Source organism: Bacillus rossius, chromosome 1, assembly GCF_032445375.1.
Source record: "Bacillus rossius redtenbacheri isolate Brsri chromosome 1, Brsri_v3, whole genome shotgun sequence".
Taxonomy (NCBI): Eukaryota; Metazoa; Arthropoda; class Insecta; order Phasmatodea; family Bacillidae; genus Bacillus; species Bacillus rossius.
This window is the reverse complement of record NC_086330.1, coordinates 321,606,299-321,620,264: the sequence shown is the minus strand read 5'-3', so window position 1 is coordinate 321,620,264 and position 13,966 is coordinate 321,606,299. Positions and strand designations below refer to the sequence as shown.

Sequence of the window (13,966 nt, the reverse complement as noted above, 5' to 3'; positions counted from 1 at the left end):
TTTATCGTATCCAAAACATATATCCAAAACTATTGTAATTTAAATTTTGGTTTGGTATGAGTGTTCGCATAACAATTAGTACAATATTATCAAGCATTTACAATTCATCGGCGTTCTGAACAAACATAGCATTACCTACTGTAAAATTAAAAAAGTATATATATTTATTTTATTGGCTACGTTAAAATAGCACATGCAATAACTTCATTTGTAGAGTATATACAGGTATGTCATAATTTAAATTTTAAGTGTCTGAATTAAATTTATTCAAACAAAATAATATAATATTGGTTTTGCTGCTACGTTTTGGGAATGAATACAGTATTAATGTGCGGAAAGTGAAATCTAACACTAATAACAATATAAATTATATTAAAGGTATTATTTACAATATAAAATGTAGCGCTAATGGACTATATTTCCCCACCACGAAAAAAATATAATGTCAAGAGTGCTATTTACTCCGTTTGTTAGTGAGCAGTTTCTAAATGTCTGCGTGCACACGACGGCAAACTGCTTTCCATCTTGAAGTAAATAAAAACACATTTCACTGTAGGAAGTGAGCTTGTTTCGATGCACACGCTTGATATCATCGTTTAAGTATTGGAAATAAGCCAAGGAGGGAAAACATGTCATTTAGCACACCCGCAAGCTAATATTAGTAGTGTACGACCTACTGGTAAATGTCGTGCAAGCCGAAGTGATTGCTACAGACGTGCAAAATGTTTTTGTTATTTTTTTTTCGGCGACAGCCTGTAAGGCAAATGTTTGCACACTCGGAACGTTCACGGTCATTTTATCACGGGTTACTCGACACTCTCCCTTGCATTCGATTTTTTAACAACTGGTAAAGACGAACACGTTATCCTTATCACTAGAGACCGGAAAAATTCGCGGGTTCATTTCGCGATAGGCTAAAATACAAGTAGTTATAACTCAATGCTGCCTCTGCTATTGGCTCACAACTCACCTGGATGACTCTGGGCCAATGAGAAACACCCGACCAAAGCTTTATCGAATCACAGGCTGCTACGTTGGGACGTCTCACAACACAGCAGCCAATGAGTGGGTGGCATTTGACCGAGTGTTTGTAGAACTGTGGAGTTCATCCTAGAGGTCATTGAACCCGCGAATTTTTCCGGTCCCTAGTTATCACCAACTCGTCACAACTACACCGGCTGCACAGTTAAACACCGGAGGTCAGGAGCGGCGGTGGTACCGACGAACTCCGCGGTGCGACGGCCCAGTCTGCTCAACCTCTGGGGGCGCGACAGCCCGACGGCCCGGAGACAGCTACGCTGTTTAAAATATTCACCTTAAATTTAAGAAGAACTCCGGTTACGAATCATCCAGGGATCTCCGTATAAATTTACGGCAAAAAACCAAATAAAGAACATCAATACACAAAACATTTTATATTCCGTAATCATGGTGTTTAGAAAACATTTTTGTGATAAAAATGAATTATTTCATAGCCAACACGAATCTTACTTCGAATTATTACAAATTAACCTTGCTTTTTTAAAATTACGATAGAAGCTAATTTTTGGCAACCAAACGTAGTTTAATTACTAATACAGATTTGTAAAGTAACTAACTAACAAAAAACTATTTTTTCAGTGATCAACAACTTTATTCCTAAGGTAATTTTTTCTCTAATATTTAACGCTTGCGTCTTAAGTCTTCAACGCACGCCCAAGAAATGTTAGGCATGTTCTTACGAGTTCTTTTCTGTCCTGATTTAGATTGGCCAAATGTTCCTGGATTCGAAAGGAATGTAACGGACGCCGAGGCATCCATCATTTTACCGCTTGTGATGAGGTACCTAACGCCCAATGTGAGTATATTCCTCAACTTTTAACCACTTTCTCAAACATTTATTGTGATATAATACAGTGATGGTCAATATTTAAAGCTTTCGGGTCAACTTAAAAATGTTAAATTTCTAGTGGTCTAGTTGGTAAATGAAAGAATGTTTTACCATCTACTAAGAAAAAAAAACTTTGCCGATGAAGCTATTATTATATTAAAAAATATCAAAATAATAATAGAAACTTAAAAATATATACAAATTGTCATACATGATTTTATGCAGTTTGCCATAAAACGTAAGTAAAAGCAATGCGTATTTTATCTGATAATTCACACCTTTCGTCTGTAGCATTAATCATGTATTATTTAAAAACTAAATATCAAGCAAGAATGAGATATCTTTTTTGATTTCAATTGACGTAGTAGTCCAGTAGTGATCCCTGCTTGGGTGACGGGTCGCTGACAAAGTCTAACGAGACGAAAATAGCCCAAATGTCATGGGTTGTTCGTCATTAATATACATAGTCACGATTATTTCGCGAATTCACTGAGTACCAAAGTTTACTTGAAGCATATACTTGAAGCACATATACATACATATCTTGCATGTTAATGATTGGTAGAGACTGGAACGATTCGCCGTTCCATTTTTTTCATAGTTAAATTAAAACACGTTTAAATTTTCCTGCTTCTGTGATTGGGCCACAGTTAATCTGAAGGACTTTGAGCCAATGAATAACCCTCGACAAAAGAATAATCGGTTTGCAAGCCTCAGCTCTCAGAAGTCAGTAGCCAATGAGCAGGTGTAATTTTCCCGAGTATTGTAGAGTACAGCCTATAGAGGTCAGTGGAACCGCAAATTTTTCAAACCCCCAATGATATGACTACAGTGCTCTTGACACGTCATGGATAGGACAGGCATTTTTTCACCAAAACAGTTTTAATGCCCATCAGACTGAAAAATGGTTTGCCTGCACCATCAGTTTTTTTCCTTGCAATTGGTGGCCGTCTGCAAGAGAAGCCACTGCCTTATTTGAGAGAGCCACTCGGGACGTGTTTGTTTCCGCTTCGAATTATTGTGACTGGTGTTCTAACAGTAGACATGTACCTAAAATAAACTCACCCATTCGCGAAACACAGACGATGCTACAGTGTTTTAAAACACAACTTGTTTGGAAATATTTTCACGAAAAGTACAAGGCTCTAGCCTAGGCCATGGATAGGATTTGTATTTTATTTTCCAAAAACATTTCAGGACTACCTAAGGATTCAAACACGAAGCACCGTATGTGTTTCGTGATTGGTAGAGATTTTTGTGCATGTCGACTGTCAACACACCAAATACAGTAATTCAGCGCGGAAGAAAACGCGCCCGGAAAGTAGTATATAATAGTATTTCCTAGATCAGGGTTCAGGGTGTGGTACCGGGAGCCGGTGTCCGCCATCTTGGATTTGTGACGTCACGGCGGCAAAAATTCCTCAAAATTCCTCAAAAATGACTCAAAATGACTCAAAATTTCCCGTTTTAAGAAAAAATTTCCTGTTTTCGAGGGAAAAATTCCCGTTTCGAGGGAAAATTTCCCGTTTTAGTCCTTAAAAATCCCAGCGGCTAGAAATGTCCTGATAGAGGCTTAAGCATCCTTAACTCAAGCCTCAGTTAAGCCTCTATCAGGATGTGACCTTGACCTTTGACCTTGACCCCGACGGCCATCTTGGATCCACCATCTTGGATCACGTCATTTCGTTTTCTCGAACATTCCGGCATTGTGTTATCCGCCATTTTGAATTATTATAATATTATAATATTTATTTTACCTGCAAGCAAAACGTGACGTCATCTGATGTTGAAAAGCGGAACTGCTTGCAGCAAGTACCTTTGCATGAAATAAATTAACTCTCACCACTGAATAGTGCTATTGTAGTCAGTTAGAGACATAAAGTTTCGTAGCCATGCGGCCAATTAGTCATGCATTCTCGTAACCATGCGTTCTGGAAGCTTCGTAGTCCTATAGCCTCGCGATGACGTAACCTTGAAGACTTGCAATCGCATAGTCTCGTAACCTCATGGCTCGTAGTCTCGTAGTCATGATGTATTGGAGCCTCGTAGACTTGAAGCTATGTAAGCAAGTAGCTTTGTAATCTTATAACATAATGCTGATGGTGTAGATGTAGCAAAAGAGAAAATTCCATCGAAGACAGATGTGTCAATTGGAACCTTGTAGACGTGTAGCTTCGTAGTCAAGAACTCATGCAGACTTGTATTCCTGTATCCACGCAGTCACGTAAACTCGTTTTCTAGAGGCTTCGTAGCTCTGTAGCCTCGCAGTCTCGTAAACATGAAGATTCGTAGTCACGTAATCTCGTAACCTCATGGCTCGAAGTCGCGTAGTCATGAAGTCTTAGGACCTCGTAGAATTGAAGCTACGTATCCAAGTATCCTCGTAGACTTGAAGCTACGTAAGCACGCGGCCTTGTAATCTTATAACATAATGCTGGTGGTGCAGTTGGAGCAAAAGAGAAAATTCTGACGAAAACAGATGCTGTAATTGTAGCCTTGTAGACGAGTAGCTTCGTAGTCAAGTACTCATGCAGACTGGTAGTCCTGTATCCTCGCAGTCACGTAAACCTGTGTACTAGAGGCTTCGTAGCTCTGTAGCCTCGCAGTCTCGTAAACTTGAAGATTCGTAGTCAAGTAGTCTCGTAACCTCATGGCTCGTAGTCGCGTAGCCAGGATGTCTTGGGACCTCGTAGAATTGTAGCCTCGCAGTCTCGTAACCATGCGTTCTGGAAGCTTCGTAGTCCTATAGCCTCGCGATCACGTAACCTAGAAGACTCGCAATCGCATAGACTCGTAACCTCATGGCTCGTAGTCTCGTAGTCATGATGCATTGGAGGCTCGTAGACTTGAAGCTACGTAAGCAAGAGGCCTTGTAATCTTATAACATAATGCTGATGGAGCAGTTGGAGCAAAAGAGAAAATTCCGTCGAAGACAGATGCGGTAACTGGAGTCATGTAGACGAGTACCTTCGTAGTCAAGTACTCTTGCAGACTTGTAGTCCTGTATCCTCGCAGTCATGTAAACCTGTGTACTAGAAACTTCGTAGCTCTGTAGCCTCGCAAGCCATGTATAACTCGTAACCAGCTAGATCATTTTAGACTCGTAGCCATGTGGTCTCATAGTCTCTTAGACTCGAAGAATTCTAGCCTAATATATTTGGAGCCAAAAGACTTTTGGGACCAAAAGACTGTAGTTGTCAATGACTGATGGAGCCAATGAATATTTGAGTCAATGAATATTGGAGCCATTGAATATTGGAGCCAATGAATACTGGAGTCAATGAATATTGGAACCAATGAATATTGCAGTCAATGATTATTGGAGCCAATGAATATTGTAGCCAATGACTATTGGAGCCAATGACTATCGGAGCCAAAAGACTGTTGGAGCCAAAAGGCTGATGGAACCTTTTGGAGCAATTCGAGCCAATTGATATTGGAGCTCATGGATATTGGAGTCAATGAATATTGGAGCCAATGAATATTGGAGCCAATGAATATTGGAGCCAATGAATATTGGAGTCAATGACAAATTAATGTGCTTACTTTTCGTCGATGGTGCTGCCTTTTCGTTGTCGGTGCTGCCTTTTCTTTGTCGGTGCTTCCAAATGTGCTTCCTTTTCGTTGGCGGTGCTGCCTTTTCTTTGTCGGTGCTTCCAAATGTGCTTCCTTTTCGTTGGCGGTGCGGCCTTTTCGTTGATGGTGCTTCCTTTTCGTTGTCGGTGCTTCCAAATGTGCTGTCTTTTCTTTGGCGGTGCTGCCTTTTCGTTGTCGGTGCTTCCAAATGTGCTTCCTTTTCGTTGGCTGTGCTGCCTTTTCTTTGTCGGTGCTTCCAAATGTGCTTCCTTTTCGTTGGCGGTGCTGCCTTTTCTTTGTCGGTGCTTCCAAATGTGCTGCCTTTTCGTTGTCGGTGCTGCCTTTTCGTTGTCGGTGCCGGTGCTTCCAAATGTGCTGCCTTTTCGTTGATGGTCCTTCTATTTTTAATGTTGTTTTGACTCTAGTATTATTGTAAATGATTCTTGATTTGACTAGCGTATTATTCCATCCGGTGCATGTATATAAGCGAGTCCTAGACAGCAGGCCGCTCAGTTTTTTACTGTCAACGACGGTGTAAGGATCACCTAGATTATTTCATCTGGTACATAAGTCGCGTAATTACCTGTTCTTGAGAACTCGATGGCATCTTTACCGACTTTAACGCCGAACTCGATGGACGTTGTACCATCGTCTACGGGAACCTTGACGTCAGCGACGACGATGGTGGAGCAGATCTCGTTGGCAACGACGACGACGTCAACATTGGAGGAGATTTCAACAGATGTGATACCACCAGCAGAAGATAGCTTAATGACTACTGAGCTGGATGTGCAGGAAACCACGACGATCGACGATACGACCTCGATGGAGACTTCAATGGATGCTGATTTGACAACTAGCGAACATCGGTGCTGTTACTGCAACAAGATTTTCTCAAACAACAGCAATGCTCGGCGACACGAGAGGAGCGAATGTGTCAAGAACCTATATCGTAAAATGTTTGTTTGTGAGAAATGTCATAAGCAGTTTGCCAGAAAAGATAATATGAAAACGCACATGAAGGCATGCAAAGGTCCTGCTGTTCGGCAGAAAGTAAAGGTTTCGGCGCAACAACGATGCATTGATGTTCATAAGAGTATGCCTGGAGATGGTGCAACTGCGGCAACGTCAGTATCTGGATCGGGTCTGAAAGGTTCGTCTTCATCACCACGGTATCCTTGCAGCTACTGTGATACGTCGTTCGCATTTGCTCATGATGCACGAAGACATGAGCGGAGCAAATGCACGAAGAATCCATCTCGCATGAAGTTTCGATGTGATGAGTGTCATGAATGGTTTACTAGAATTGATAATTTGCGACGACATGCGAAAAACTGCAAAGGTGAAGTCCGTATGCCTACTGCTGAACTACCTGCAGAAATTTCGACTCCTCGGTTTAGGTTGAAGGCTCGTGAGCGTACAAGCAAGAAAACCGATGTGCAGCAACCGATTGGTATGACGTCTGAACAGGAAAATAAACCTAAGACTGTGTTCGGCGCATTACAAGTGAACGATAATGGCTTCTACTTGGCGCAGTCTGCATTTCGTGGAACATTGAAGGACTACTAGTATTTAAATACGTTAGGTGAGTCGAAAGACATTTGTAATTTTCTTGATGATATCAGAGAGGACATAATCAATCAGCTTACTGATGATGTAGCAACAAACGGACCTTTGAAATATAACTTGTGGTTGGACTGTATATATGGAAAGCCATATCCGTTCGATGACAAAGTGAAGAAGTGTGCATTCAAGACATCGGCTGCAGTAATTTACAGTTCTAACGATGTGAAGCAAACTGTTAAAAACGGTATCCAGAAACTCTGTCAAGAAGAGGTGGACTATGTCTGTAAAGGTTCTGGCTGGACTCTGTCTAGTATAAACCGATTGGAGCTAAGAATTAGTCATTTCACACCGCTGCGGAACTAAATGATTATAAGATTGCCGGCTTTCGCAAATGATCCTGTAGTAGAATATAAATTATGTAATAAATATTATGTTTGTAAAAGAACTTTTGGTGTGTAATTCCTCGAACCTGTTACTATTATGTTAAATTGATGTTATATTTAATTTTTTTTGCATCGTCCTAGATCGTACCAAGGACCTTAGTCGACCTAATCGATCAGTATATAGATTACAAATTTATTTAATCAATTTTGGAATTTTTCCCGAATTTCTAGCTAAATAATTATTGATTTTCAAGATGGCGGTCAAATGACAAGATGTCGGGTGTCACAGCAATAATAAATGATTACTGCACTCTAGCGGATAAGAATTAAACTAACATGGCGTCAGCGCACTCTCGCCGACGATACACTGATGATGGCTTCCAGCAGACGAGGACAAGATGGCGGACGTGGCGTCATGCTCACTGGCGAAATATATGCTTTGAAAAAAAAGTGGTGGGAGTCATTCTGCCTGCGTCCACCGTGGGGGAAGGATCGGTCGTCATTTTTTAATTTTTTTGCCTCTGTCGGGTTCGAACCGAGGACTCCGAGCTCCGTGTCGTAAATGTTTGTTTTTTTAATATTTTATTAAAAATTTTATTATTAAATTTTTTTATAATTTTTAAATTTTTTTCATTAAAATCGGATAATAAATTTAAAGATGGCGGCCGTAACGGAAATTGCAACGGTGACGTCATAATTCAAAATGGCGGATAACACAATGCCGGAATGTTCGAGAAAACGAAATGACGTCATCCAAGATGGTGGATCCAAGATGGCCTACGGGGTCAAGGTCAAAGGTCAAGGTCACATCCTGATAGAGGCTTAACTGAGGCTTGAGTTAAGGATGCTTAAGCCTCTATCAGGACATTTCTAGCCGCTGGGATTTTTAAGGACTAAAACGGGAAATTTTCCCTCGAAACGGGAATTTTTCCCTCGAAAACGGGAAATTTTTTCTTAAAACGGGAAATTTTGAGTCATTTTGAGTCATTTTTGAGGAATTTTGAGGAATTTTTGCCGCCGTGACGTCACAAATCCAAGATGGCGGACACCGGCTCCCGGCTCCACACCCTGAACCCTGATCTAGGAAATACTATTATATACTACTCCGGAATGACTCGGTTAAAAAAGGTAATGGCTTCTCTTGCAGACAAACACCAATTATAAGTAGGGTCTGTTATAAATTCGTGGTTTCGATGACCTTCAGGATAGAATCCACGATACTTTATATACTCGGATAAAATGCACCTGTCTATTGTCTACTAACTCATAAAAACTGTTAACTGGGATGCGTTTTGATTTCAAACTTCTTTTGTTGAGGATTAATAATTGGTCCAGAGTTCTACAGGTAAACTGTAGTTCAATCACTGAAGCGTCATGAAGGTGAACGACTTTTGATTCTAGTCTATCGCAAAATGAATCCGAGAATTATCCCTGTCTCTACTTACAAGAAATAAACAGCTGGCACAGGAATACCATTTTGCAGTCTAATGGGAGTTTAGACTATTTCGCGAAAAATGCCTGCACCGAGCCATGGGCTGCTTGTCAATAATATATAGAGCCAAGATTATTTATAGTTAGGACCGGAATTTTTTGCAAAAAAATCTGAACGCCTACTAGACTGCAACAAGGTATACCCGCACCAGCGATTTCTTTCTTGTGATTGGCGACTGTCTGTGAGAGAAGTCGTTGCCTTATTTGACCGGGCCACTCAGGACGCATTTGCCTCCGCACTGAATTACTGCGATTGGTGTTGTAGCAATCGTCATGTACCTTGACAAAACTCATCCAATCACGGAACACAGAAGATGATAAAGTATTTATCTTTCAGCTAGTCTCGGAACCTATTTGTAAAATATGCATGCCCCTATTTCTAGGATACATTGGGGTAGCATAGAAGACTTGAAACCTATAAACATCTCCTTCACGTTAATGATTGGACTTCAATGCCCTTGACATGCCTTTGGAAATTTTGAAATAGTTATAAACAAGGAGAATAAGTGATTACTAGTCTTCAGTGACCTGTAGGATAGACTTCACTATCCTCTATGCACTTGGACAAATTACACCCGCTCATTGGGTACTCACTCGTGAGAGGGTTGTGAGTTGAATGTTTTTCATTGGCTCGGAGGCCTTCAGGTAAACTTTGGTCCAAGCACTGAAGCAGCACGAAGGTGGACGAGTTAGCATTCCATCCCATCGCAAAATGAATCCGCGACATTTTCTGGTCCCTAGTGATTACTGGAGACCGGGAAAATGCATAGGTTCGTTTCGCGATAAGCTAAAATTCAAATAATTATAAAGTTTGTGCTGCTTCTGCCATTGGTTCGATGTTAATTTGGAGGACGGTGGGCAAATTTGAGACCTTCGATCATAGAATACGCAGTCGAGAGGACTTACAAGTCAGCAGCCAATGAAGAGGTGGCATTTGCCCGAGTGTGCAGAGGATTGTGGAGTCCATCCCGAAGGTCGCTAGTGATCCCGCCGGAGGAAGTGGCCTCGTTGTCGACCAATGGGCGCTCCTACCGTATGGGCAGGTTTTAAGGATCTCTCCTCCAACCAATTTGATAACCCAGCCTTCATATCCTTTAAGGATGTCCAGGCTGGGGCCCCCATGGGCATGGATGCGAATACGCCGCATACGCAACCAGGAGGGCGTTAGAGCCTTTAGCTATACACAGAGGCTGAGGCTACCCATCCCAGCTTATGCACCACCTCCAGCCCCCTACCCCACTCAGCTTACCAGCAAGTTGGATGCTCCCTTATCCCTCTGGAGTTGTCATCACTTCTGGCGCCTACCCCAGTCTCCCGCATCACACTGGGACTCCTCAACCACCCAGCGAACCCGCGGTCCGGTGGAGGCCTACCCAACCTCTTCCAGCCCTACCGTATGGGCAGTTCGTGTCCAGTGGAAATGGCCAACGACCGCGCGGTGCTGTGTTCGCAGTGGGTGGCCTGCCTGGGCCTGGGCGCCATCTCCGCCGCCGCCATGTCCTCGGCCGACGCCTGCATCCTGTCCTCCAGCTCCATGTTCTCCAGGAACATCTACAAGGTCGCCGTCAGGACTGGCGTGAGTCGCGGCGCCCGCTCCGGAACCGCGGAGGGCGCTGGTCGCGAAGTTGTGATGCCTCGTGGGACGGGGGGTTCCTTTGAGTCAACCACCGAGTGGTCGAGGGGAGGCGGGCGATGCTGCCGGCGTGGGTTGCCCCAAACAACTCCGGGTTGAGATCAAATGGCGTGTCCGTTTCCCTACGGCCCCGGAGGACTCGTGTTGGTGGACTCAACCCTGATGTCGTTAAATTCAGCACGTTAAACAAACATTATAGCATACTGCTGAATAACAGTCTGTCTTACGCATAGGTTGCGGTTAAAACAAAATGGCTCCCACCGTCGCCAGTCTGATTCCATCCGAACTTGTTGATATTAAAATTATTAATTCATGTACCATTGATATATACAAAAAAGTTTATAATTAAAAAATATTTAAGTTTTATTTTTCAAATCCCATAAAACAGTTTACTTGGAAGTATTATTACAGTTGTATACATTCTGAATTAAAACAAAATTAATTCCAAGTACCAATTATTTATTCACAGTCTTTCCATATGTGCTATAGCCAAACAGAGCCATTTTTTTTACATTTAATGATATAGAACATTTGATGAAAAAAATGGTTAAAACCAAGATGGTGTGTCTTGATTGAGTTTCATTAGAAAGTTATAATTTAATATTATCAGATTATTCTCTTGATGAAATAAAACTAGAATATGTATCTCCAAAGTACTCACAACAAATTGTCCTTTAAAAAAATTAAAATTATCAAGTACATTAAATTTTTTTTCGTTATATTATATAGTTGTGTATAAAACAATTGTGCTACTCAAATATATCTGGCAAAGAGCAGACGGAAATGACAGCGCTAAGGGCAGGAATCTTCAATTGGAAATAGAGAGTAAATTGCAGTTAAAATGCACACTGCAGACCAAGGATGAAACACGCTGTATACAAAGGATGTTCGTAGTTTTACGGGTACAGATAATTTGACCGACAACCGCCAAGTCTGGTCGATGAGCCCGCCTTGTCAGTGGTTTTTGCGAGGCATTTAATTAAGTAATTTTTGTTTATGAATTAAAAATTTATTCCCGTTAAAATCGGATAATAATTAAGAATTTTTCAAGATGGCGGCCGTAACGAAAATTGAATCATTCGGGGCTTGGAGCGCTTGATAACAAGATAATTAAATTCTAAATGGCGTCTGAGATCAGAGTTAAAGGTCAAGGTCAAACGCCAAGTTTAAGTACAAAGGTCAAGTTTAAGGCCAAGGTCAAAAGTCAAGTTCAAGTTTAAGATAAAAGTAAAGTTCAGGTCACGGACAGTAGTATAGGATAGTATTTTCTGGGACTGGCTTCTGGCTGTGGATTGATGATTGTCGACCGCCATCTTGGATTGTGACGTCACAGCGGCCATCTTGGATGACCTTGACCTTGACCTTTGACCTTGACCTTTAATTTGATCCTCAAAAATCGCCAAAAATGACCAAAATTGGGCAAAAATTGCCCAAAATTCCTCAAAAATCGCCAAAATTTCAATTTTTTTGAAAAAAATTTCCGCCAAAAAATCTCAAATAATTCCACAGTTCAAAAATTAGGATTTCGAAAATCCTCAAAAGTCGCTTTGCCCTAGAAAAAACGAAAACTCCTAAAAGCGGCTTAAAACTCATAAGAGCTAGCCGCTTATAAGCCGCCGACCTTGAAAATAAGGATGTCATGGCAGCCATATTGGATGATGATGTCACCGTTGCAAATTTTGTTACGCCCGCCATCTTTAACTTTTTTATTTATTATCCGATTTTAATGAAATTTTTTTTAAAATTTATAAAAAAATTTAAATAATATAAATTTAATAAAATATTTATAAAAACATACTTTTTAGACACGGAGTTCGGAGTCCTCGGTTCGAACCCGACGAGTGCAAAAAAAATTAAAAATGGCTACCGATCCTTCCCTCTCAGTGGACGCAGGCAGACTGACCCCCACCACTTATGTCAAAGTATACATATCTTCACCTAGTATGACGTCATGTCCGCCATCTTGAAATTTGGACGCCATCTTGAAAATCTTTATTTATTATCCGATTTTAATGAAAAAAACTCCAAAATTCATCAAAAAATTAACGTATTTGAATTCTGTTTGATTATATCGATGTACGTCCTTGGTTCGATTCCCGGCGAGAGTAAACGGTTGATCCTTCCTCCATGAAAGCTACCTAGACTGATCTACCACCTCCAGTACCAAGGTATATATCATCAACTGGTATGACATCATGTCCGCCATCTTGTATTCATCCGCTGGAGACCGTCATCTTGTTTTCATCTGCTAGAGTGTGCCGATACCATGTAGTATAATTTTATGTTCACCATACCTTTGTCCTCAACTGTTGACATTGAACTTTGACCTTGACCATGAACTTTGACCTTGACCATGAACTTTGACCTTGACCTTGAAATTTGACCTTGAACTTTGACCTTGACCTTGAACTTTGACCTTAACCTTGAAATTTGACCTTGACCTTAAAATTTGACCTTGACCTTGAAATTTGACCGTGACATTGAAATTTGACTTTGTCCTTGAAATTTGACTTTGTCCATGTCACCATCATGGATACGACATTTTATGTTCAGTACATGCTACCAGGAGCTACCACCTGCCAGAGTACTCCATCTTGTGTGTGTACTTGTATTATGGAGTACATTTCCATCTGGTTAATTTTATTCTAACCTGCTACAGTGCAGTAATCATTTATTACCGAGGTGCCCCCGCCATCTTGAAATTCGACCGCTATCTTGAAATCATGTAATAATGTAGCTAGAAAAGCGGGAAAAAAATCCAAAATTCATTAAATAAATCACTCATTAACTTACATATTGATTCGATCCGCTCCCGTCCTCGGTTCGATACCCGATCGATGCAATAATGTTTAATTTTATGAAAAAATAATAATTTCAATATACCATGTTCATCATTCTTAAAGAGACTTTAAAACCTCTACTAACATCATCCTATCAGACATCAAGACCACCATATTGGAAATTCATAATTGTAATGTTAGAGATTCGTGAAAAAGTTCAAAATTCATTAAATAAATTTGTAATCTATATACTGATTGATTAAATCGACTAAGGTCCTTGGTTCGATCCCTGGCCGATACAAATCAACTTTAATTTTAAAAAAGTACCAGAAAAGTGTAAGGTTCGAGAAATAAAACACCTCAAAGTCTTTTACAAACATAATATTTATTACACAATTTCTATCCTACTACAGAATCACTTGCGAAAGCCAGCAATCTTATAAACATTTAGCCCTGCATAGACGTGCATCGACTACTTCTTAGCTCCAAATGGCTCTAAATGCTTCAAAAGGCTCCAAATGCTCCAACAGCTCCAAAAAAAGGCTCCAAATGCTCCAATAACCACCAAATGCTTAACACAGCTCCAAATGGCTCCAAATGCTCCAAACGGCCTCCAAATTCTTGACAGCCTCCAAATGCTTGACAGCTCCAAATGGCTCCAAATGCT

At 40.8% G+C, this 13,966-nt stretch overlaps 1 protein-coding gene across 1 annotated transcript in view; it reads left to right on the top strand.

Moving 5' to 3' along the window:
• Positions 1–13,966, top strand: part of LOC134530258 (high-affinity choline transporter 1-like) — a 45,760-nt gene that overhangs the window by 12,117 nt on the left and 19,677 nt on the right. The window contains exons 7-8 of the mRNA XM_063364953.1: positions 1,746–1,837; positions 10,340–10,462. Of these exons, the coding sequence (XP_063221023.1) occupies positions 1,746–1,837; positions 10,340–10,462 (215 nt within the window). The remainder of the gene's footprint in view (positions 1–1,745; positions 1,838–10,339; positions 10,463–13,966) is intronic.